The sequence below is a fragment of the Zootoca vivipara genome, chromosome 7, assembly GCF_965207765.1.
Source record: "Zootoca vivipara chromosome 7, rZooViv2.hap1.1, whole genome shotgun sequence".
NCBI classification, from domain to species: Eukaryota; Metazoa; Chordata; class Lepidosauria; order Squamata; family Lacertidae; genus Zootoca; species Zootoca vivipara.
This window is the reverse complement of record NC_142590.1, coordinates 52,899,888-52,924,686: the sequence shown is the minus strand read 5'-3', so window position 1 is coordinate 52,924,686 and position 24,799 is coordinate 52,899,888. Positions and strand designations below refer to the sequence as shown.

The window sequence follows — 24,799 nt, the reverse complement described above, 5'->3', positions numbered from 1 at the left end:
AGAATATGGCTAGATATATTTTCAAAATGAGAGCAAGAGCATCAAGTGATACCGAGGACAATCCTAGTTGTGCTTTCCAACGTATTTCTTATCAATAAAAAAAAATTATGTGGGAACCACTGATCTAGAACTTGGAAGTGCTGTAGTCAGCTATATATCTCTTGGAAGGGATCCATAGATCATTGCAGGAGGGGACACCCATATACAATATGGTGGGCCCAAGTAATCCTGGTGGCATCCCTTTTTCATTGTGCAATATATCATCTGTCCCCTGATTTACAATACTTCTGCCAGTAATTAAAGGAACATGCACACTGCGTATTTTCTCAAGAATGTTGAGGCAGGCATTATCAAGATAGAGTTCCCATGAAACCCTTGCTTGCTAAAGAGTAATCTGCTATTTGGGTTCACTGTGAGGTTGGAAACTCAGCCTCGTTATCTCAGTTGCCCTCTCTTCTGGACTTTGTTCCATTACCCTGGTGGGCCTCTTTCCCCTTTGTGTATTCTTGGTATGATTAGTCTTTCCCTCCAGCATTTCTTCGTTCAATAAGTTAAATGACATTGTGTGAGAGAGACAAAGCTGAGAGTAAGCATTTAACAGTGCAATCCTATGCATATGCACTCAGAAGTCCCATTGAATTCAATGAGGTTTACACCTAAGAATGAGGGTTAGCAGTCTTTTGCAGCAAAAAAAATCTTCCTTGCAACTAGTCCACAAAGGTAAAGGTAAAGGTAAAGGGACCCCTGACCATTAGGTCCAGTCGTGACCGACTCTGGGGTTGCGCGCTCATCTCGCATTATTGGCCGAGGGAGCCGGCGTATAGCTTCCAGGTCATGTGGCCAGCATGACAAAGCCGCTTCTGGCAAACCAGAGCAGCACATGGAAACGCTGTTTACCTTCCCGCTGTAGCGGTTCCTATTTATCTACTTGCATTTTGACGTGCTTTCGAACTGCTAGGTTGGCAGGAGCTGGGACCAAGCAACGGGAGCTCACCCCGTCACAGGGATTCGAACCGCCAACCTTCTGATCAGCAAGCCCTAGGCTCAGTGGTTTAACCCACAGCGCCACCTGGGTCCATATTTTATTAGCCATAAGTCCACAAAAGCTTATGGCTAATAAAATTTGCTTCTCTTTCAAGTGCCACAAGGCTCCCTGTTGTTCACCTAATGTGACCTGCACCACATCTGACAAGCATTGGGAAGTGGATGAGCTCAAAGAGCTGCTCTTCCTGGGGAAGATGGCCCCGTACCTTGGTGGGACAACATGGTGGGTTGTGTGAGGGACTCAGTGCAGCTGAACTTCAGGTTGCAGCACCTGTCTATGCAGGCCTTGGACTGACTCCATGCACCCAGTTCACCACTGGATCCTCCCAAATGGGAAGAGGTATAAGGAGGGCTTCCTGGCTCAGTCCCAAGCTTTAGTATGTTCCTGAATCCTTTGGTCACCTCCACACCAGACATTTAAAGAGCATTCTTCCCCCCAAAGAATCCTGGGAACTGTAATGCTCCCACCACAATTTCCAGCACCCTTCACAAACTACAGCTCCCAGGATTCTTGGGGGGGGGGTTGTGCTTTTTACATATGTGGTGTGGATGTAACAAGAGATTGGTCTCCAGTCCTGGCTTGATGTGTGGTTCTGAGTACTGGCTTTGCTCCTCACCTCTGATTTCCTGGTGCAACCAATGACTCCCGATTTCTGGCTCATCTCCTACCACTCCCTATGGCTCAGCCCTGACAGGTGGAGAGGCTTTCTAAGCCCAGATGCTTCAAAATGAGAGGAGGATGTCTGTCTCGGAAGGCTACGGCTTAAGCTTCATAAGAGCTAAATTAACCCACATAATCCAGACCACAGTGCGCTGTAAGCAAAGAGCAAGAATGAACAAGGTACGCTACCCCAAAGTTAGTTTTTGTGCACAATGCAGAGCTCTATATGTTTCTAGCAGTTGGACTATTGATTTCTGGTCAAACAGAGGATTACTACCCCCTTTGATTCGAGGGAGAATTCCTCCATGTATTTTGATCTGCTTAAACCTGAGGGTAGCGCTAAGGGGTCTCTCCAACATTATTTTTTCATTGGGGTAGAAGCCAGTCAACACTCAGCATTTCATCAGGAGCTCTGACAATCCCTGATACTTCCCAGGAAGGATGTCCCTTTGCCCCCCCCCCCAATAACTAAGAGTTGGGCAAAACATGACTGAGAGACAAAAATAAGAGTCCATACAATATATGTCATAGGACGGTGTATCCAGATTTGTCTTGGAACCACTGAGTGTCTTTTCTTTCATGATGCCTGACCTAATTCTACAGATAGTTCCTGCTAGCATCTGTTTTTCTTTGCACATAGTATTTTGTCTTAAGAACCTTGCTCCAAACTTATATTTAAGGACACAGCATAATGAGCATATCTTCTGAAGTGGGTTAGGGCTAAAAATGCAGCAACACTTTCACTTCAGAAGAAAATGTAATTCTTGGGCTATTGCAAAGTCTGACTCATAAAAGTTTTTAAAAAAAGATGTCTGCATTGATCTTCAAAACCTGGTGCATGTAAAGCATTGGAGGATGCCTCTGTGCAACTGTGATCTAAACAGACATTATTCTGTGTAATCTGTCTCGGCGCTTACTGTGGTACGTGGGTGTAACATATTGTACATTACTATTTTATAATATTAATTAACGCTACCGAGGCACTACTAGTGCTTTCTGGCATCCGTTAGTGGATGTACTTGACAGTTATAAACAGACATATGGAGTAGGAAAAACAGGGGCACACCTTAAAAAAAAACACCAGCATTCCATGCCATGGGGATTTTTTTTTTTTTAGGGAAAACTAAATATTTTGCCAGCACAAATTGTTTTGAGTGAAGGCCCCATGTAGCAGTTGGCAAGAGAGAGTAGAAAGAGAATTCTCCATGTTGTGGTTTTTTGTTTTGGTGGTGTTCCATCTGTGTTGGAAGAATGCATGTGAGTTGTTTGACAACTGTTGTGCCATGAGCTGGGCGCAGAGTGTTGTGGTGTGCACCCTTATGTCTGTGCCTCCAAATGTCTTTTCTTGTCTTTACACGCAAAAGGTCTAAACGTAAGCTATTGTTCACAACCTTTGGGTGGGGATAGAAGGAAGGTCTTTTACCCAGAGGGTGTTTCCAACGTTTCTTCACAACATTGCCTGTCTCAGGGGTGGGCAGACTTCAGGGCAGAGGGATCTTCTTTGTTTTTTTTTACTGGAATCCCAAGATCCATCAATTGGAACAAAGTACAAGAGGCATATAAGGAATATTGAGCCCATTAATTTTCCTCTGAGCACTGGAACTGAACACATTTTCAGTCCCTCATCACAAAAATCCATTTCTGGTTACCTACTCACTCCAGTTTCTTCATTTAAGCAGCATAATATTGTGTGTATGTTGTGGGGTCATTTTGTTACTGACATTGTCAAACCATTGTGAGTCACAGGTAGGTAGCCGTGTTGGTCTGAGTCGAAGCAAAATAGAAAAAAATTCCTTCAGTAGCACCTTAAAGACCAACTAAGTTTTTATTTTGGTATGAGCTTTCGTGTGCATGCACACTTCTTCAGATACACTTGAAACAGAAGTGTCAGACCCTTATACCGGTATATATACAGAGGGTGGTGGGCTGATGGGAGTGGTAAACCTGTAGATGGCTGTTAACGACTGCTGATGACTGCAATTAGTCCTGGGGGGGGGGAGTAAGGGCTGAGGCGCTAAAGAAAGCTTGATCATGCATAATGAGATAAGAATCCGATGTCTTTATTTGAGTTAGACATTGTGAGTCAGACATCCTTGTCAATTTACTTCAAATTACACAAAGATCAGGAGCAGCTGGTGTGGAGGCCTGGTGCGCAGGAGCCATCCAACCAGTAGCAGTGTCAGTGGTGCTTACCTGGATGGGGCAAGCAGGGCAGCAGCAAGGTCAGAGCTACAAAAGCACACCAGCTTAGCCAATCCAGCACTGACCTTACTACCGGTACCACCCTGCCCCATTCAGACAAGCAGCAGCGACATCCCTATCAAGAGAGTGGCTTGGCTACACCACTCTTCCATGTCAACTGCTCCTGCCAGACATACCAGTAGTAGATTACCTGTAGATACCTGAAGGAGCGTCTCCACCCCAATCGTTCTGCCCGGACACTGAGGTCCAGCGCCGAGTTCCTTCTGACGGTTCCCTCACTGCGAGAAGCAAAGCTACAGGGAACCAGGCAGAGGGCCTTCTCGGTAGTGGCACCCGCCCTGTGGAACGCCCTCCCATCAGAGGTCAGAGAGATAAAAAAAAATTACCTGACATTTAGAAAATACCTAAAGGCAGCCCTGTTTAGGGAAAATTTTAATCTGTGACATTTTAATGTATTTTAATGTGTGTTGGAAGCTGCCGAGAGTGGCTGGGGAAACCCAGCCGGATGGGCGGGGTACAAATAATAATAATAATAATTTATTATTTATTATTATTATCATCATCATCATCTCTTTTCTATCACCCCATGCTAAACTACAGTGGTAGCTCGGTTTTCGAACGTAATCCGTTCTGGAAGACAGTTTGAGATCTGAAATGTTCGAAAACTGAATACAGAAAACTCAATACGGAAGCAGTGTGGCATGTTCGACTTCTGAGGCGTGTTCAAAAACCATTTACTTCTGGGTTTACGGCGTTCGAAAACAAAAATGTTTGTCAATGGAGACGTTTGAAAACCGAGGTACCACTGTATACCAATGAGTAGACAATATCACTGAGGGGTGTCATCTTCTATAGTAGGGGTCAGCAAACTCTTTCAGCAGGGGGCCGGTCCACTGTCCCTCAGGCCTTGTGGGGCACTGGACTATATTTTGAAAAAATAAATAAAAAATGAACGAATTCCTATGCCCCACAAATAACCCAGAGATGCATTTTAAATAAAACACACATTCTACTCATGTTGATTCCCGAACTGTCCGTGGGCCAGATTTAGAAGGCGATTGGGCCGGATCTGGTCCCCGGGCCTTAGTTTGCCTACCCATATTCTATAGCTTTTAGCATCTTGCTGTTCAGCTGTTTGTCCCCCCACCCCAAGAGGTGCTTGTTTCAATCTTGCTTGCAAACCTAGGTATTTTGTTTGCGGAGAAATGAGTATGAAAACCAAGTTGCGGGCAGCAAACTGCTCACATATTTTCTCGTTTCATAATCCTATTTTGTTTATCCACGTTTCAAAAAGTCATTAATATCTTATTCTTAAAACATAAAGAAAGGTGCTGCTGCCACTTAGTACTGCCCAACAGAATCTCCTCAGTAGCAGCCCTTCACTTATGGAATGCCCTCTGTCCCTTTCATTATTTTAGCATATATTAATATCCATGCAGGCATTTAATGGTTGTAAGAAAATCTCTTGAAATTATTTAGTAGTGAGTATATTTGATTGTGTTGAAATGTTTGAATTGGTTTCATTGTTTGCTGCCCTTAGGCTACACTGAGAGGAAGGGTGGCATAAAAATAATAATCTATTAACTAAACAAATAATGATGCACAGAGCCACTCAACACACATTTGAAATCAGTTTGCTCCTTACAGCTGAAGGCTCCCAGCACAGTACCGTAGTATGCATGCAATGGCCTCATTTCCAAGCTCTAATTTGAAACCCTTGTGTCACACCTTCTGCAGTAGTAAGAAGACAGCAGGGAAACTCCAGAAAAACTAGTTTGGGAGAGTAAAGGAGTGGCATAGTAGACCATCGCTGTGGAAGCAAGGAATAAATTATGCAGTATAGTATAGAAAATCGTAATATATGGTAGCTGAAAGCCTGGGGGAGCAGGAAGTATTTTGGAAGTGACCCATCATGCCTGCCTAGAAACTGCTCTTCACATGTTCAAACTGGCAGTTTTATTATTATATCCACACAGCCAGACATACAGTAATGTCATTGCCAACTTCCGTGATTTAGAGGCAGGTTCCACAATTGAGCCCTGGCAATAATATTATTGCTATTATTACATTTATACTGTACAGTACTTTTTCTCCATGGATCCAAGGGTGGAGTATACACTTCCCCCCCCCTCCATTTTTATCCTCACACAACAACCCAGTAACTGGCCCAGTGGGTTTCATGGCTGAGTGGGGCTGTGAACCCTGGTTTTCCCCGCACGCTCCCCAGGTTCTACTCTAGCGCTCTAGCAGCAAAGCCACATTCAGGAGAGGATGGCTATTCTTGACGGCCCTGGGTTTGCGTCCGCTACCGACAAGCTTAAACCCTGCGACCTGAGCCATGCGCGCGCAGCTCCCCCTGGTGGCCATTGAGAGAACCCTCGGGATCCCGAACACTAACCGGCTTCCGGTTGGACTTGGAACTTTCATTTTGCGCCGGGCGAGAAGAGCTGCGAGAGCGCAGCGTTTCTGCACGCGAGCCGGTGGCGCATTAAATTGCCTGCAGCCAATCGCCGGTTTGGAGGCTGAGCGACTGAATTGCAACCCCAGGTACTACGTCGTAGCGGCGGCGGAGGCAGCGACGCACACAAAATTCCTGTCGCAGCGTTCTGAAGCGCTGCTTGCTTGACAACCCCGGTGATCCCGGTACACCCGCTCCCGCCTGCCCCAGCCAACGCGGCCGGTGGCGGGCACGATGGGAGTCGGAGTCCGCGCCTCCATCCGCGCAGCGCTGCCGCTGCTTCAGGGAATCAGAGAATCATACAATTGTATAGTTGGAAAGGGATCCCGAGGGTCATCTAGGCCAACCCACTGCAGCGCAGGAGCCTTTTGCTCAACTTGGGTCTCGAACCTACGACCCTTAGATTAAGTCTCTCTCGCTCTACCGACAGCGTGGAGGCCATTTCTGAGATTAGCCTCCTCGGATGCTTTGTCACCCGAGGAGGAGGAGGGTCTTTCGCCGGCTGGAAAGCAACTGCTAGAGTCCCCAAAACTGGCCAATTGGGAAAGAGTTCATCCGCCCCCTCCTCCCTGGCACTGTGGCCGAGATAAGTTTCCCAGCCCCTGCCAGGACTACGGACCGAGCGGCCAAGCACACAACGACCCTGGGCAAAGATTGCTCCTCTCCTCCGCCTTATTTCCATGTGGGAATCATAACACAGAATATGGAGAATCGTAGGGTTGGACGTTGGGCTACATGGCAGCTTTTGTTGACAATCCCCTTTCAGCGTTAGCTGCGCCTGCCGTTTCCAATTCCAGCAGTGGGCTACCCCGCAGGGTTGTCGCTAGCCATTAGTTCTTGGCCATTGCTCTCTAAATCTGCAGCTAACTGAGCTCTTCTATATTGCATTTGGGTTGACTATTTTTAATGCTAAAAACCGCGTTGTTTTAACAAAGAAGACCACATACATTTCAGACGAACCAAGACCTGAGTTCAGAAACCTTTTTTTTGGGGGGGGGGTCACAGACAGATCCGCCTTCCCCCCCCCGCCTTCCCCCTTTGCTTTCTTAATGGCAGCTGTCGCTTTGCCCCGCAGAAGATGGGGGGGGGAGAGAAAGGGAGGGAAATGGCGTCAAAAGCATCCAGGAAGTCCCGTCACTAGACCATGAAATCATCACTCTACTTTTTTTTTCCTTTTTACAAAGTCTACACTGGTGGGCGCTTTTCCTCGCCTGCCCGGCTTGCCTTGGGCCCGGGTCCTCCTGCCGGCGAGTGACGCTCTAGGCTGCGTTCGTCCGCTCGCTGCTCCCAGCGTCCCCGGCCGGAGCTGGACTTGGGGAGAAGGGGCGGCGGCGGCGGCGGCCACTCTGCTTCCCCCGCTGCTGACGGCTCCCTCCGCGCCTGGATAACGCCGCAGGTACGGAATAATCTCCCCTCTCTGCCCACGGCCAGCCTGCGCGGTATCCCTAGGCCAGGCTCTCGGTCAGGTCCCGGGTCACCCCATCCCCTCCCCAGGACAGCAAGCCTCCCCTCTCCCCGCACCTGTCGTATCTCCTCCACAGCCCAGTATTCATTACCATTATTCATTGCTGTTATTTATTACCCTCCTTTTCAAGTCACGGTCCCCCCCCCCCCCAAATACACGGGCACCTCGCACGCTTGTTTTCCTCGTGTGCTCACGTGCAGCCTCTCAGGGGTCGCCTCCCCCCAATAATCTCCCTCCTCCCTTCACCATCTATCTCCCAGGGCTTGCATCCTTTTTCATGGTTTTTCTTCACCTCTCAGCCATTGCACTATTAATGCCAGGTAGTCGTCAGTCAAGCAAACACCTCGCTCCCTCGCATGCAAGTGATGAATCACTGTAGTTGGTGTGGTACTCTGTAACTCTCTGTGACGCTGCTCTCACTGGTTGTGTGAAGGCGTCTTGAGGGTTTTTCCTGCTTTCCTAGACTAAACACTGAAAGCGGTTGGTGGAGCCCTTTTTTTTGCATAGCAGGAGTACATTTTACCTGCCCTCCCCAGCAGAAGGGTGGCATTTAGGATGTTCTGCATCTTTCTTCCTTGTCAATCGCCTTGTCTTGCTTTGGCTTTTAATATTTCCTTTCACTCATCTCTTGTGTATTGCTGCCTTTTTCACAAATGCTTTATCGTCGGATGTCAGGACCGATATTGGATGCTGAGCCAGTTCCTTGGGTTGACTGGCAGTTGCTCTCTAGGATTTGGAACTAGTTAAGCATGCTAATTTTTCAATGTTTAGCAAGAAGCAAGTCCTTTTAAGACATCACAAAGTTTGCATACGGCTGCTCCAGGTATAGTGGGAAGGGAAGCTAACCTGTGATGGTTCATGAGCTCTGAAGAAGCAGAAAAGAATAAAAGGGTTTTCAAGCAAGGTATGTATGGCTCGCCATGCAATCCTATGCATAGCTACATACTCTTAGTGAATTCAATGGGACTTACTCCTAGGTAGGTTTATATCGGATTGCAGTTTCAGATATGTTTTGGATTGGAATGATACAAGTGGTACCATTTTTCATTTATATCTATATATCTAAATAAATATATAAGCACTTTTGGGAAACTTGCCTTGATAACTGTGATGAGTGCATTACAGATGCTAAGTACAGTAGTGTAAAGGCCCTTGGCTAAAAGCAATAAATATGGCTGACAGTCATCTCCTAGGCCAGGCATCCCCAAACTTCGGCCCTCCAGATGTTTTGGACTACAATTCCCATCTTCCCCGACCACTGGTCCTGTTAGCTAGGGATCATGGGAGTTGTAGGCCAAAACATCTGGAGGGCCGCAGTTTGGGGATGCCTGTCCTAGGCTCAGAATAATTTATGCAAATTAGTCAGATTTCAGGGGTCAGTCTTTCAAATGATTTCTACTTTTTCTCAAGGGTTTTGGTGGCATAAAGCAGGAAGGAAGGGGAACCAAGACTGGGCGACAGTGGAATTGGGGTGCAGGTAAAGTATCCAGGGCCCAGAAACTCTGTTATTCTGATCATTAGAAACCTCACATATTATTATTTTAATGGGCAAAACTAGATTTGAATGGTATAAAAAATAAGCCATTTGTACATTGCTGAAAACCATTGACTTGGAACCAATTGGACTTCTCTGTGAGGTGGTTTGTTTGTTTTTTTAAAAAAATGAGTTGTGTATCTTTCAGCCATGGCTTTAATGGGAATGCAGTTCTGATTTATAACATGTGCAAATTGAAACTGTACATGGAAAGCTGCCCTTAGTGTCCAGTAAATACAATCAACATAGTTTCCAAATTTTCCTTGGAGCCATGAGGGTTTTACACAAAACCACTGCTGTGATTCTCAACTCCAATTTTTGCAGTAGCTAACCGTTAAATAATAGAATTGTAATGTTGGGAAGGTCCCTGAGGGTTATCTTGTCCAACCTCCTGCAATGCAGGAATCTCAACTAAAGCATCCACAACAAATGACCATCCAACCTTTTAAAAATGTCCAAAGAAGGAGAGTCCACCACCTTCCGAGAGAGTCTAGTCCACTGTCGAACAGCTCTTACCATCAGAAAGTTCTTCCTGATGTTTAGTCAGAATCTCCTTTCTTGTAACCTGAATACATTGGTTTGGGTCCTACTCTCCAGAACAGGAGAAAACAAGCTTGCTTCATATTCCCTTTAGATACCGGTATTTAGATGTTAGATAACCAATTCTGTAATCTTACAAACCCAGATAATATGCAAGAACCCTGAGTATATCCTTCGCTTGTGGTCTGCTTGAGAGCCATATAATTATTTGAAATTATCATTACAGTAGTTCAGTGCTAGTGAACTCTACATCTGCTTTCAGTTTTTGCAAATACAACCAGTGAAACAAGAAAAGGTGGTTCAGTTAGGTGTCAAAAGCAAATGTGATGTCTTGACATCAGTGTTTGTTTGTGTATAGGGTAAAGGTAAAGGTAAAGGTAAAGGGTGGGAAAGTGAATATTGAAAGATGTATTCAGGAACATGAAATTGAAATAGGTAGCAAATAAAACACTTAATTTCACTACCATAGATCAACTGACTTTAAGATGTATTTTACATCATTTGTTTTCTGAAAAGGACTCATTTATATACAGGTATTCAGAACAGATTGTCTGCCAAAAAAGAAATTCTTCTCCCACTGGGAGATGGGAAGTGTTTCCCCCCCAGAAGTTCCTGGGGAGCATTTTGAGAGTGGGATGGCTCCTCCCATCTTGCAAGCCAAGGTTAAGGAAACTTGGTTTTTGTTAGTGCATTGTAGCATGGAACCATGGTTAATGCCGGGAAGAAAATAAGGAAATTGTTTGCAGGAAACAAATGTTAATTATCTACAAGACTGAAGTGTTTGAAGACAGTTTTTAACTGTGTCTTAAAATGAGCAAGGAACTTTGTTGGGTGCTAGACACATAACTGTTGCATACAAGTTCCGTAATATGAATTTATGCTTGAATATACTACAACTTTGACTGATGAGACCTGCTTGTGTTGTTGCCAGGTCCCCTCTCATTACTCCACTGGGTAGTTGACAGCCTTTTAATCCTAAATATAAATTGGGAACTTTGAAATACAGTGGAACCTCAGTTTTCGAACATCTCAGCTGCTGAGCGTTTCGGAAGCTGAATGCCCCAAACCCAGAAGTGAAGGCTTCCATTTTCAAGCATGCCTCGGAAGTTGAATGGCTTCTGAGGCACATTTCTCATTTTTTCCCCATTCGCTTTGCCGACAGCTCTTTGTTCCTCGGTTTTCGAACATTTCGGAAGTCAAACGGTCTTCTGGAATGGATTACGTTCGAAAACCGAGGTTCAACTGTATATAGATTGCCCAGCATTTACACACCTGAGTGCTTAGTGCGGATGACTGTCTGTTTTCTTTCCTATATACAGTCATACCTCAGGTTACAGACACTTCAGATGGCGCGTTTTTGCGTTGTGCACCGTGCCGAACCTGGAAGTAGCGGAATGGGTTACTTCCGGGTTTCGGCGCATGCGCAAAAGTGCTAAATCACACTTTGTGTATGCGCAGAAGCGCCGAATCACTACCCACGTGTGTGCAGACACGGCACTGCGGGTTGCGAACGCTGTGGGTTGCGAATTTGCCTCCCACACGGATCACGTTCGCAACCTGAGCGTCCTCTGTACGTTGTTTGTGTTTGCCTTTAGGTATGCTGTTCTATATTAGAAATTTGATTTACTTTTTATAGGAATATGCGTTACAGATTTACATTCTCTAGGACTGGTAGATCATTAATGTTCTTTAGGTTAAGACCAGCGTTTCATTTTGATCCTGGCTGTACGTACGTACGTACGTACGTACACACACACACACATTGTGAAAGCCTGTTATACTTTAAATTTCATTTTAATTTTCACTTAAAACCTACTTGATATGCTTTGTATGTTGTTGTGTTAAGATAATTTTACAGCAAGCTTTATGTCTGAGGCAAGCTACCATATATTAATTAACATGATGACAGAGAAAAGGGAAGTGTATCATTATGAAGGCACTTCCTGTTGCATAGGTTGAGTTCTGTTACGATGCAATGGGAACTCTTTCCTGTGCTGATCCCGTGGGAAATAGCTGCCAGCAGAACAATTTTAAAGTAGCAATCACCTGTAAATATTTTGTGTGGAAGCAACTTAGAGGTTTCAATAATAAATAACATTTTGATACCTTTTATCAGCTTTCAGTTGTGATGCCACATCCCTTGATGTTTTTAGTGATGAATCAACTAAATTTGTTCTAAAGGAGTTGATAATGTTTCACTTGAAATTCATTAGCATGTCACAACCCTACTATTCCTCCTTACATGCTAGGTTGAGACTGGTGCGCTTTGTACATGATGCCACTGTGAAAAATATTCTGAGTCATGTTAAGGGTATAACCTGAAGAGCTTCTCTGTAAGATACAGTAGTGATGTTTGTTGTATATTAATTGGTTACAGAATGTTTGGCACTTCATGCCTGTGCAAAGGAAATGTAATTTACAGCCAAGCCGGAGGCAGCAGGAAAAACAGCCAACAAAAACATGGAAGACAGGTGAGCTTCCAGAGGATGGAAAAGGGCAGGCACTATTCCTGTTGATAAACCAAGACACTAGAGGCTTTTTAGTTTGCTTTCCATCTTAATTTTTTTAATTAATCATTTTACTAAGAGCAGGAGGAGTTTTCAGTCATGGCCAAGAAGTGGAGCAAATCACTCAAGGAATTTCTGGAATCCAGAAGCATTAGGAAATTCTAAAACTCTGGTTGATAAAAATAATCTTTAGACCTCAGGTGTGTTGTAATTTCTTGAATGACTAAGTTGGCTTGTCTTCATTTTCTCACTTTTACTAATTTGCCTTGCTGCAATCCCATTGCTCGTTTATTAAAAAATACCCACCACATTCCACACTATTCTCTGTGTATTTCTTACTTCTCAGTTCTAATTGGTGTAGTTTGAGGCTTATGGATTTCAAACTTTCTGCCTGGTTGAAATGCTTCCCACACCAACTTCTCTGCCAAGGAACACCTGCACAGGATTTTGGGAAGCTTTGCGAGAGGGACAAACTCAGTTCATAAGGGCCACTGGAGAAGACTATTAGACCTCAAGGTTGCCCCATGAACTGTGTGTGTGCCCTTGAAGACACCCAGCATTTCCCTGGGGCTGCACATTACAAGGGGAAATCAGTAGTAATGGGAAGGAAGTTTTTCTGTCTCTACTGGTCTTTTCCATTGCCAGAACTCCTGATACACTTCTTAGGAACCTGCATTGTCCCCCAAAACACGTTTGAAAAACCACTGCTTTGTGCGAAGGTAATTCAAAAGCATGTGTTATCTGAGCTTTAGACCATCTACTAACTTATTTTATGCAAATACTGGGCCAAAATTATGTGTGTATACCCCACTTTTTAAATGAACGATATACAAATGATCTGGGTGGTGTTAACCCATCTGAGTAAAGGCTATTGCTTATAAGGATTACTTCTGCAATAACTACTTGAGATATGGGTGTGGACCAACCTCTATGGAAGGTGTTCAGCTGCAGCTTTGCTGCCTGAGGCATGTAAATGAAGGAAGCCACAACTTAAGATCTATTAGCACAATTCTGTATATGTCTACTGAGAAGTCCCATTGACTTCAGTGGGGCTTACTCCCATGTCATTGAGTATCGGATTACATTCTAAATTGCCTAAATATGAGGCAATCATCTTTTCAGGGTTGAGTGCATTTTAAAGTAGCAATGGAAAATTTCACTTTTGTCAGATATCCATGCCCAAATGGAAACAAGAAAAATGTATTTTATATTACTTATAGTCTCTAAATTAAAGTTAGATCTCCTTTAGTCAGTCAGATATGGTGCAATAGTAGTTTTATTCAAAACACTGATTTTTCAGTAGCAATGAAGAGGAAGAGAAATACTAATTGCAAAAAAACGAGCTGTTCTGAAACAATGACATTATGCTGTAGATCGTTGTACTCAACTATGTTGAGAATGCTATCCAAATAAAAATGCATGTGAAAAATATCATTAGCTTTTAGCCCAAACCCCCAATCATAACGCAGACAGTTAAAACTAAAATAGACAACCCTTAGGGCACAAAGGTTTAGTCACTGGAAGGGCATCCCAAGAGCCGTAGGTTTTTGTGGATTCAATATTCCTATCTGTGGCCAGAGAGAGGTCTGCCCTTGGAAGTTCCCTTCCAGCCTTTACAAAAAGGACCATTGCCATTGCCTTTTACTGACAGTGGAGAAGGCATGAACGTTTTTTTTTCTTTTTGGGGGGGATCAAAGGAAGCTGATGGATCCAAAACCCTTCTGTTACTCTTGAGGATGCAGAGGTGGGGAAGAATTCCAGCCCTGGCATTGGCATATATATTTCTATCTCCTCCAACCAGCCTCTCCCCCACCACCCAGCTTCTGCCCTGACTGGTGTGAGACCAGTAAAACTCTACACAGACTCTCCCCCACTTGCCCTCATTGAATTGCTTTATCTGTTACTATTAGAAGCCAAAGTGATGCCTTGAATGCACTTGTACAGAGAACAAGGTGTCTGCTCCTAAATGGCATCCAAACGTATGAACAAAGCCTGCCTGATAGAACAAAATGGAGCACAGCATCATTTCACTCTGGGTCACTCTGGATTCCTGGGTCATTTTCCAAAGGCAGTTTCTTTTCTTGCTTTTATGCAAAGGGTCATAGTGAGAAACTAAATTAAGACTAGAACATAGTAAAGGTGAAAGTGATACGGTTGCCAATCCAAGCTTTCATTTTAGGGTGAATTGCTATCCATCGTGTTCAGATAGATGAACTTTTAAAAGTGATGACAAACATTACTGATACAATTTTACTTTACAGTAAATAATAGGCAACCCTTAAAAAAATTGTGATAACAAATAGTGCAAATTCGTACTGCTGCATTCTTTTTAAATATTCTTTCTGTTTCTCTTGATTCTGTTCTCTGTATCAGGTGAAGGATGGCACAGTTCCTCTGAAGCTGTAGGCAACTTCTTGACATCCTGGTTACCATGACACCCAGCAGAGGACTGTGGGGGGAAAGTGGGAATTCCTCCCCTCCCCTTAAATGCTACTAATGGCCATGGCTGGGTAAGGATTGAGCAAGGCATTAAGATTCCAGAGTTATATTTCTTCATTTATGTTTCAACTCTGAAATCCTACCCTAAGGTTTGACAGTACTATCCTCATGGAGTAATTCTAAATATAGAAAGCAATTAAATTGTCCCCAAATGGTTGTGCCATTGTTTTGGTCTTTTCCTTAGCATGGATGGAATACGAACATTCTTCACTTTGAAAATAATCACACTTGCAAAACTCAAATTCCCTTACAGCCACTCTGTGTTGCTGCTCACATGTGGTCTTGCTGGAGGTGCTCCCCATCTCTCACATGCAACCAGTGGAGTGACATTAATTCTGGAATGTTTCCAAGGTTTGGCAGAGAGGAGATGACTTGTGTTTTGCTTTTCTTCAAGCTGTGTTTGGAGGGCTAGAAATCTTTTTCTCATTACATTTTAGGATTTGCCTGGTGTGCTGACATCATGGGGAGTTGCTGTAGCTGCCCATGCAGAGACAGTGTTCCAGATCACCACCCCACCAAGTTTAAGGTAACATGTTTATTCATCCTATTCAAAGTGTTCTACCACTAGACTTTTTCATAGTTAGTTAAGGCACACAAAACTTCATGCCATCAAGGTATTAAAGTAGCTAAGAGCAGCCATTTCTACAGAGGAGACAATTGAAATCCTTCTGTGGTTTTGCATTCCTACCTCTTGAGTTTGGAAAGGTTCCTGTTCTCTGTGCGTTTTATTTGGTAGTAGTGTAGAGGTCATGCCGTTCAGCTTCCCAGTTAAGTTGCCTCTTAGTAGATAATAAAAAGCAAGGAAAGCTATCTTGGTCCGTAAGAAAAATACACCCCAACACACATTTGGCTTAATATCTAGCCTGTTGAAGAGTTATGAAGAATCTGAAAGCTTGCTTGCTGTTTTGTGACATTTTAGTTGAACCTCACTCTCTCTTAAAATTACTTATGAGATCAGTCACTTTAATGGCTCATTCCACTCGGTAGTTTTAGTTATTAGGCCAGTGTTGGGTAGTAAGTCTTGGGTTAGCTTGTAATAGGGATATAGCTTGAGTACAAGTGTAGCCAATAATAGAGGCAGGAGTCTCTTGGGGTATAGAATAACAACTCTTGTGCCTAAAATCTTGTTGTGGACTGGGCTAGCAGCCTCCAAGTAAATTGGACTGACTGATCTATTTCCCTGACAGCGAAGTCATCCCAAAAGAATTCCACCATTCTACAAGAGCCAAAGTAATTGTATCAAGGAGATACTGTTGGGACTGTGTTTTGCTTTGCAAACACAGCCCATTTGTATATTTGTTTTATATGGTATTTGTTCTGCCTACTAAGGTACTATTTGGCACAATGCCTGGAGCTCCTGACAACAGGTTTTGGTGTTTCTGCAGGTGACAAATGTCGACGATGAGGGCAACGAGCTGGGCTCGGGGATTATGGAGTTGACACAGAGGGAGCTTGTTTTGCACACACACAAACGCGATGCTGTTCGGTGGCCATACCTCTGCTTGCGTCGCTATGGCTATGACTCCAACCTCTTCTCCTTTGAGAGTGGGCGCCGATGCCTGACTGGCCAGGGTATGTGCATTTCTCAGCAGGGACAATGGCTTCGAAATGTCCTTGCTGCAGAAGGCTTGGAAGTTGGGATAACAGTGAATTTCTCTCCTCATGGCATGTTGTAAATCTGATCCTTGTGCAGAAACCATTCTCTCCTCCTGTAATATACAGGGCAAATTTTCAGTACCACCTTTGGCTAAATGTTGATTATGATCATTTGTGAATGCAGTGAGACTTGGGACTTTGGGATCTGTGCTTTGCTAAACTATGAGGTCACTCAGATCGTTCAGTTACTGGCATTCTGATAGCAGTTATACCACTTTTAAAATATGTCCGATAACTCGATATTTTTAAATTTTAAACTTACTATTAAATGGATAATAGTGAGGCAGTCAGTTAAGTTTTAATAGAATTGAAATCTGACACCATATCATAAGAAGATCAATTCTGTCCTGCTGGGTCATATAAAAGGTCCATTTCTAGTCTCCATAAGCGCCCAGCCAATATTTGTGTAGTAATAGAAATTAGAAGGGAAAATGGTCATTAGCAGAGTACATAACCCCTGCTGCAATATCCCTTGATATTCCTTGAGAACCACATGCAAGGGTCTCTTAAGATATGCTTTAGATACATGACCAATCCAAACCAAGTTCCCCTGAGTAGCCGTGATTGGCAAGTGATATTGAAACCATGGTTTGAACCTCTGTTTTAACTAAGGAAACTTGACTTGTATTTGTGATTTGTGTTAGTGCACATGCAATATCTGGGCCGTCTTTAGCATATGTGGTGCCGGGGTGCAAAGATCCGTCCAGTGCCCCCAAATTACTGTATTTTTCCATGTATTAGACGAGGTCGTCCTATACACGGATAGTACTGGGGTGGTGGTGGAAGGTGTGCACTGCCAGCCTCCTGGTTGGGGGGTGCACAACTCTCCCCCATGCCACTGTGGGAGGAGAGCGTTTGAGAGGGAAGCTGCACACCCTCCAGCCATCTGGCACCCCCCAGAATTCGGCGCCGGGGTGCCCTGCGTCCCTTGCACCCCTGGGTAAAGATGGCCCTGTGCAATATGTTACTATGGGCTATGTGGGCAGGGATGATGGTGGACTGGAGTGGATCATGCTGTGGTTACTCTGGCTTGCTCCCAGCTTGCAAACCATGGTTTGTTCAGGTGCCAACATCGGTTTGTGCCAGCAATTTGTGTCTGCATTACCCAATACATAATGATAAATCACAAAAAATCTCCATCCCCACCCCTCCCCACCCCTTCTCTACATAAGTGCCTGGAAACTTCCATTTCACTGTATCTGAAGAAGTGTGCATGCACACGAAAGCTCATACCAAAATAAAAACTTAGTTGGTCTTTAAGGTGCTACTGAAGGAATTTTTTTATTTTACTTCAAAGTGCTGTAGTTAGAAAGCCAGGTCTCATATTCACGGGTTGTAGGCCCTGCTGTTTCCTTGGACTTCTCTACACAAGTGAGTGTTCTTGGACTCATTGACATTTCCCTTCTTTTTTTATTCCCCTTCGAGTTTTTTTTTAAAAAAATAACAAAAACAACAACAATAAACTCTTCTTTTCTTTGAATGATCCTTGCCTTTATGCTGGGAACAATAAGGCAGAAACAGAGTAGGAGTTATTTGGGTTTTGTTTTTTCGAAAACCGAGAACATTTTCCTTCAGAATAGCAGCTGTTGTTGCCATGCTCTTGTCCTGGTTGCTATGGTTTTTTTGTGCGTGTTTGTGCGTGCCGATGTCCGATTGGTTAACTCAGTATAGTCAGACAATTGATAGAAATATTTATGGGGGAAGGGGAAGTGTTGGCAGTTTGATATACCATAAAAATGGGGGTCCCTCCCATTCGTGTACCCATTTCAGTTCATGCTGGTCAATAAGAAGTCAATGAGAATGATCTGGTGGAAAGGATATAACTCCAAAACTGAGCTAGATGGAAATGAGATGGAAAATGGAATGTTTTGCTGTTCATGCCTTACCTCTGCTATTACAGGCTTACTGTGCCCAACACAAGCCTTATTTTGCTACTTCCTTACTCGTTCTCTCTTTCTCACCTTTTGTCTCCCTCTTTTGTACTGGGATATAGAAAGGGGCAGGGTGGGTGGATAAGAGAAGGGACGGAATTGTTGAGAAAAAATATATTTCAATTTTTCATTAAAACTTTTTTCAGAAGACATCCACCACCCTAACGTTATAATAAAATGCCTCATTTCCGCCAACAGTTCTGGATTGTGCTCTAATCACGAAGAGAATTCTCGCTTTCTGTGGTAGAGGAATGTGTTTAAACAGGTTCAATGTATTCTTCATCGTCAGAATAGTGTAACAAGCTGGTCAGACCATAACTTCTCCTCCCCACCTTTTTCTGTCTGTCTCTGTAGCTGTAAATAGCTGCCTGCAGAGAAAAATGTACAACATTCAAGGAGCTTCAAAGACAAAAAACCAGCCCTGTCTCCCATATGAAGTGTTCTTTCTTCCTCTTGCAAATAGTGTGTTTGCATATTTTCAGAAGGCTGTGTTCTGGTGGCCTCAGCATGCAAACATCAGGCTGGTGACAAGGAGCAGGACTTTTTCAATGCCTCTGGAACTCTCTCCTCAAGGACATTGGTCTGCAGTAATGGACAACACAGAGGGGCTATGCCATTTACCCGACCTTCCTCCAGCTAAGTCGCTGCTGGGATGAAAATGGGGAGGGGCAAAGTGGCAGCAAGGTTGGTGTGGTGCAAATCCAGTGCTCCTGCTGACTTGTTTGCACCCCTCCAACCTCATTGCCACCTTGCACCTCCTTTTCTCTGTCCCAATATGCAGCAGCAATTTGGGTGGAGGGAGGTAAGGTAGATGAGGCAGCTCCACTGTGCTGTCCACTACTACCTACCTGGCCTCCTTGAATTTACTCTTTAGGCAAGTGCACAGCGGAATCATAACTATTTTAAAAAGACTTTGGTTAATTTTAATGTTGCTAGTTTTCTTTTCTTGGATTAGTCAGTGGTCTTTGATTTTAATTTGTATGTGTTTTTATTATACAGAGGCACTATTCCAAACAACTTTTATATTATTTATGCGATGATGACATATAATTATATTCATTAATTAATAAATAAGGTATTAATTGATTTACAGGTACATTATATCAGCGGTATGTTGATGTTAAATTTGTCAGATCTACTTTGCTTTTTTCTAAAACTCTAAGATCTCCCATCTAGAGCTGGTAGCAAAAGACACATTATTAGAACAACATGCCTCTGGTCACATTCTGAGCGTAAGGATCTGCTGTCACACCAGAACGAAACTGAGCACGTTTTAACATAAAAGTCAACTCCTGGTTCTCTTTCTTCATTTCAGCTGCCTAATTTGGTTTGGGAATCAGAAACCGCTTTTGATCTACTGTAGATTACCCCAAAATCTACCATTACACCCTGATCTACCTTCTGCCTGCTCCTTCTTTATATTGTTTTTTTTTATGCTGTAAGATATATATGGGGCCTAACTTCAGGCCCAAGGATAGGGTTATATATTTAAGTAAGTAAATATATTTACTTAATAGCAGTGCTATGGCATGCCCTAATGGCTCTTCTAAGACAAGATGCCTTTTCAATCTCAGGTGTTTCGATTTTGATTTGCGGTTTAATCCAGATGACTCTATCCATTTGGTTCATACGATTCTTTTATTCATTCCTGTTAAATCAGTTCCACCACCAACCCTGCCAAACTCTTAGCACTGGCATACGTGGCAGCAAATTTCATTGCATTGTGTAAGTATCTTCCCTGTAGAGACCCAGACTGCATGGCATTAAAACAAATCTTCCTCTTTTCTCCAACACTCTTGATATTTGCCTAGGAATTTTTGCATTCAAGTGCTCAAGAGCAGAGGAGATTTTCAACTTGCTGCAGGAACTGATGCAGTGTAACAGCATCAATGTGGTGGAAGAGCCTGTTGTCATCACAAGGAACAGTCATGCTGCTGAACTGGAACTGCCCCGGACACCCCAGACACCCAATAGTAAGGTCATCTCTCAATTTGTCAGACAGAGAGGGGAGTGGGGGTGTAGAGTTGTGTATTAGCCTTATGGCATCAACCACAGTTTGTTCCAGTGAGTAGGGAGGTGGAATATTTGTATGAGGCCAAACTGGCCTTTCCAAACCTTCCAGTAGGGCCCCGTGAAAGGCCCAAGAGTGTCCCTGCCTTTTGTACAATCCCCAGGGGATTTGGCACGATCAGTGTTTGGTTGGAACTCAGCCCTTCCACTGTAAAGAGCTTATAGCTGAGGCCAGAAGACCGGTATATCAGCAACTACTCTTCTGGTGGGCATTGCTGCAATGCTAGCTACCATATACTGGGAATGTGAGGCAGTGAGGAGTATGCCATGGGGCAGGTGCACTAGCAGAGTCAATCCAATGCTCTCATTATTTTGCCTGCACCATGCCAACATGCTTCCCCCCTCCCCCTTTCCCTTTTGGTAAGCAGCAATAACATACCTGCCAGGACCAGGCAAGCTGTTTCTGCAGTCTACTTCTCCAGTGTAGCCCTAGCACTTGTGGTATGCTTACTGTAAAGTCTTAAGTTTTGTGCTCCCTTGTTTCCAAGGCAACTGTTTAAAACGACAGTTGTCAGATCGTGTTTTGAACTCCACTGTAATTTCCACCAGAATCCGTCAAAGCTACTGTAGAAAGCATGCCTAGAATCTTTAGATTCTTGATGTCTGTATTGGGTTGAGAAATAAAAGTTTTGTTCTGTGCTTGGATTTGGCTTCGGAATTTCTACATCTCTACGTTTTGCCACAGGTAACCATATGGTTTGGTTTATAAGCAATATCCTTACAGTAGAGACCATCACTGATCGATCTATTTCCGCTAGCCTTTTGCTTGTTTTTACTTTGCAAATATGTACAGGATATTTTCTACGGCTAGTTTGGAGGCTCTGCTAGCTGTGCTCATGCTCTAAGGCTGATCTCATCTTTCTCCAGCTCTCGGATATACAGTTCCAGGGTTTCCCAATGGATTCCACAGCTTCCCTGTGGAGGCCTCATCCTGCCCTGCCGCCAGACATGCCTCCATGGGCAGCCTAAGGCATTCCTCAGTTGGCGAGGACTCCACACATGCCCTCATTGTCCCTGATGAGCAAGTAAGTTCTCCTTATGGTCAAGGCCAAATTAAGGTGGTTGGAGGCCCTGGTGCAGTTCCGAAAATAGGGCCCACCTGCCCCCGCAAAAGGAATGCAAGGAATAAGGTAGCTCAGAATAAGTCATGTGGTATTTTAAGGACTAATCCATTTATTATGGCAAAAGCTTTCGCAGACTAAAAAAAAATACTTTTGGAGTTTCTCAGCTCTCAGCAAAACCCCAACAAATTTTTTTTGCCAAGCTTGATAAACAAAAAGAAGATACTCTGAACACGTGCAGTCTCACATTTTAAGTGCACTAAACACATCATTGTTTTTGCTTACTTCCTGCCTTGAGCCAGTGATCTAATCTCAGCCTTACCTATATCACATGGCTGTTATGAAGATATAGAAGGAGGTATGATATGGTTGCAAAAGGAGACATTGTACTTGTATCACAGGCATCAAATTTTGGTTCCTTTTAACCAGAGTGATTTATCTTTATACTATAACCGGCTGTATTTTTTCTGCCTCCCTGCCTGTCTATTTCATGATAAGATGCATGAGTCCTACTTGGATTCATTTGTAAATACAGATACTTTTAATTCTGTGTTCACAATGAGCAGTGCAAGCTGAAGGAAAAGACAGAGAAAAATAGAGGTTAAATCAAGGATTAAAAAAATAATAATGAGAATTTTGATTAGTTGAGCTGTGTGATGAAAACGAAAATGAACAAGCCTTTCTGCTTTGTGGGAACTAAATCTAAACCTTTGTAGTCATTTATGTATAAACTAGTACAATCCTATGCATATTTACTCAGAAGTAAGTCTCGCCGTGTTTAATAGGGCTAATTCCCTAATAAGTGTATTTAGGATTACAACTTTATTATTAAGTTTACCTTCACTTTTGAAGGTAGTCATTTAAAGCTTAGTACGTGGTAAGTTGCTTCAGGGAGGTCTCATGCCACCTTATGGCAGAGATAGGGAACCAGTGGCCCTGCAGATGTGGTTGGGCTACAACTGCCACTATTGACCAGGCTGGCTGGGACTGATGGGAGTTGGAGCCAACATCATCACTTGCACTCCCATCTGAGCATGATTGGGGGGTGGGGTGGCTGAGCGCTCTTTACAGGGGTTTCTCCTCCTCTTTTAAGTCAGTCCCCTCTCCTGTGCTCAGATGGGATTGTGCGGACTGAGTGCAAGAGAGCAAGAGCTGAGCACTCTTGCAGCACTCTGGGGTGATATTTTAAAAGGTGGCAGGAACTGCTGCAGAGTGCCTGATTGCTCCCTTAGGCCCAATGATCAGCAGAATCAGCACCCCCAAACTGCGGCCCTCCAGATGTTTTGGCCTACAACTCCCATGATCCCTAGCTAACAGGACCAGTGGTCAGGGATGATGGGAATTGTAGTCCAAAACATCTGGAGGGCTGAAGTTTGGGGATGCCTGATCTAGAGGCTACAGGTTCCCCATCTCTGCTTTATGCTTATTTTGCCTCTCAGATCCATTACTGCAAGTCCCTCCTCTTCTGAAAGCAGACTCTCCTCCAGCCATGTCAACACTTCCAGGTGACACCTTGGTCCTTCACCATACCCCCCATGTATAGGTTTGTTGGCAGCTGTTGTTCTCCTGTTTGCCACCTCCTCATCTGTCTTCTCTCCTTGCAGTCCCACACCTATGTGAACACAACCAGCGGTGAGGAGGAGATGAGGGGCCGCCACTGCATGCACTCCTTGCCTGAAGTCCACCCTCCTGTTTCCCACCCCAGCCATAGCTGCTCGCTAGAGGACCGGAACCCCCAGGTTTACTTACAGCCAGGGGAGGTGAAGTTCATGTTGGGTCCTGCCCCTGGGTACAGGCACATGATGAAATGCGACGGCTTCTGCCGGCCCCATTGGGAGTGCGCAGGGCATATGTGCGCCCCCAACAACAACAACAACGAATGCAAAGACGAATGCCTCACCCCCAAGTATGTGTACGAGAACATCAACGGCCTCCTGCCATCTCGAGGTGCCTTGCTTCGCCGGGGCACCAGGCGCTTGAAAATTGCCCGTGAGGATCTGAACCCCCCCGGCTGCTCTCACCGCCGGGCCACCCTGCTGCACTATGAGAACCTGCCTTCGCTGCCGCCCGTGTGGGAGTGCCAGCCGCTAAGGCAGGACCAGGAGGAGGAGGACTCTGGCGATGCAATGACACCTTCCCCCAACGGTTACCCAGAACTCGAGGAAGACGACCCTTTGCAGAACTACATGAACTCGGAAAGCGCTGTGCTGCAGGGGGGCCTGCGCAGGGGGGGCTGCTTGCAGCGGCGCCGCAGCTGCACGCCCAACGTCTTCAATTTTGACTTCCGCCGGCCCTGCTCAGAGCAGCCAAGGCAGCTCAACTACATCCAGGTGGAACTGGAGGACGACCCCCACAAAGGGTGCCGGAGCACACCAGTCCCCTGTGCCTCACGTACGTCTGCCGCCCACCCAGCCCGTAGGACGGATTCCTATGCGGTCATTGACCTCAAAAAGACAGCAGCCATGTCCAACCTGCAGAGGGCGCTGCCTAGGGACGACGGGACTTCCAGGAAAACGCGGCATAACAGCACTGACCTGCCTCTCTAGGAGGAATGGCCGGCCTGAGCACCGCATTGTGGCTTCACACCTGCTCTTCAACTAATCATAGCATCATTGCCATCTTCCCATTGCTCCTCCTGTTTCCCAGTGCGATTCACTGGGATGGCTCCATCAAGCTAACTTGAGAAATGTAGCCTATTTGTGCCTCTTCCCAGCCCCCCATTTCTCCTGCCGTGTAGTTCTTGAAGTCTTGCCAAGTGTTTGAAAACTTGACTTGTTTGATAGCAGGGAGGGGGGAGCATTAGTGATCATGCTACTTGTTCTCCCCTCCCCTGCACCTTTATATAGGAATCATGTTTGGAAAGCTTTCCTGTTTCATCGGATCCTCTTGAGGATCCTACTGACAGAATGTGGGGTTTTTTTATGAAAAGCAAAGGAATATTGCAAAGAAGTGGGGGAAGAAACACTTCCAAAAACAGTACAGGTAGGGCATGAGGGCTAGAAAGTTTATACCTTTTTATTTTTGAAGGAATGCAGAAATATATTTATTTTTTAAATTCATGTTAATTTTATTTATTTATTTACTTGGGAGGTGGGGGGTTTCCTCTATTTATTTATTTATTTATTTATTTATTTATTTATTTATGTCTGTCTGTCTGTCTGTCTGTCTGTC

At 44.4% G+C, this 24,799-nt stretch overlaps 1 protein-coding gene across 1 annotated transcript; it reads left to right on the top strand.

Annotated features, from left to right (window-relative positions):
* The first annotated feature begins 6,323 nt into the window (after nt 1-6,323).
* On the top strand, nt 6,324-24,544 carry FRS3 (fibroblast growth factor receptor substrate 3). Its single transcript, XM_035122182.3, has 8 exons — nt 6,324-6,454; nt 7,550-7,761; nt 14,785-14,921; nt 15,348-15,436; nt 16,296-16,482; nt 20,309-20,470; nt 21,435-21,592; nt 23,233-24,544. The coding sequence occupies exons 4-8, from the start codon at nt 15,371-15,373 to the stop codon at nt 24,172-24,174; spliced, it is 1,515 nt and encodes a 504-aa protein (XP_034978073.1). The 5' UTR covers nt 6,324-6,454; nt 7,550-7,761; nt 14,785-14,921; nt 15,348-15,370; the 3' UTR covers nt 24,175-24,544.
* The last annotated feature ends 255 nt before the right edge of the window (nt 24,545-24,799 follow it).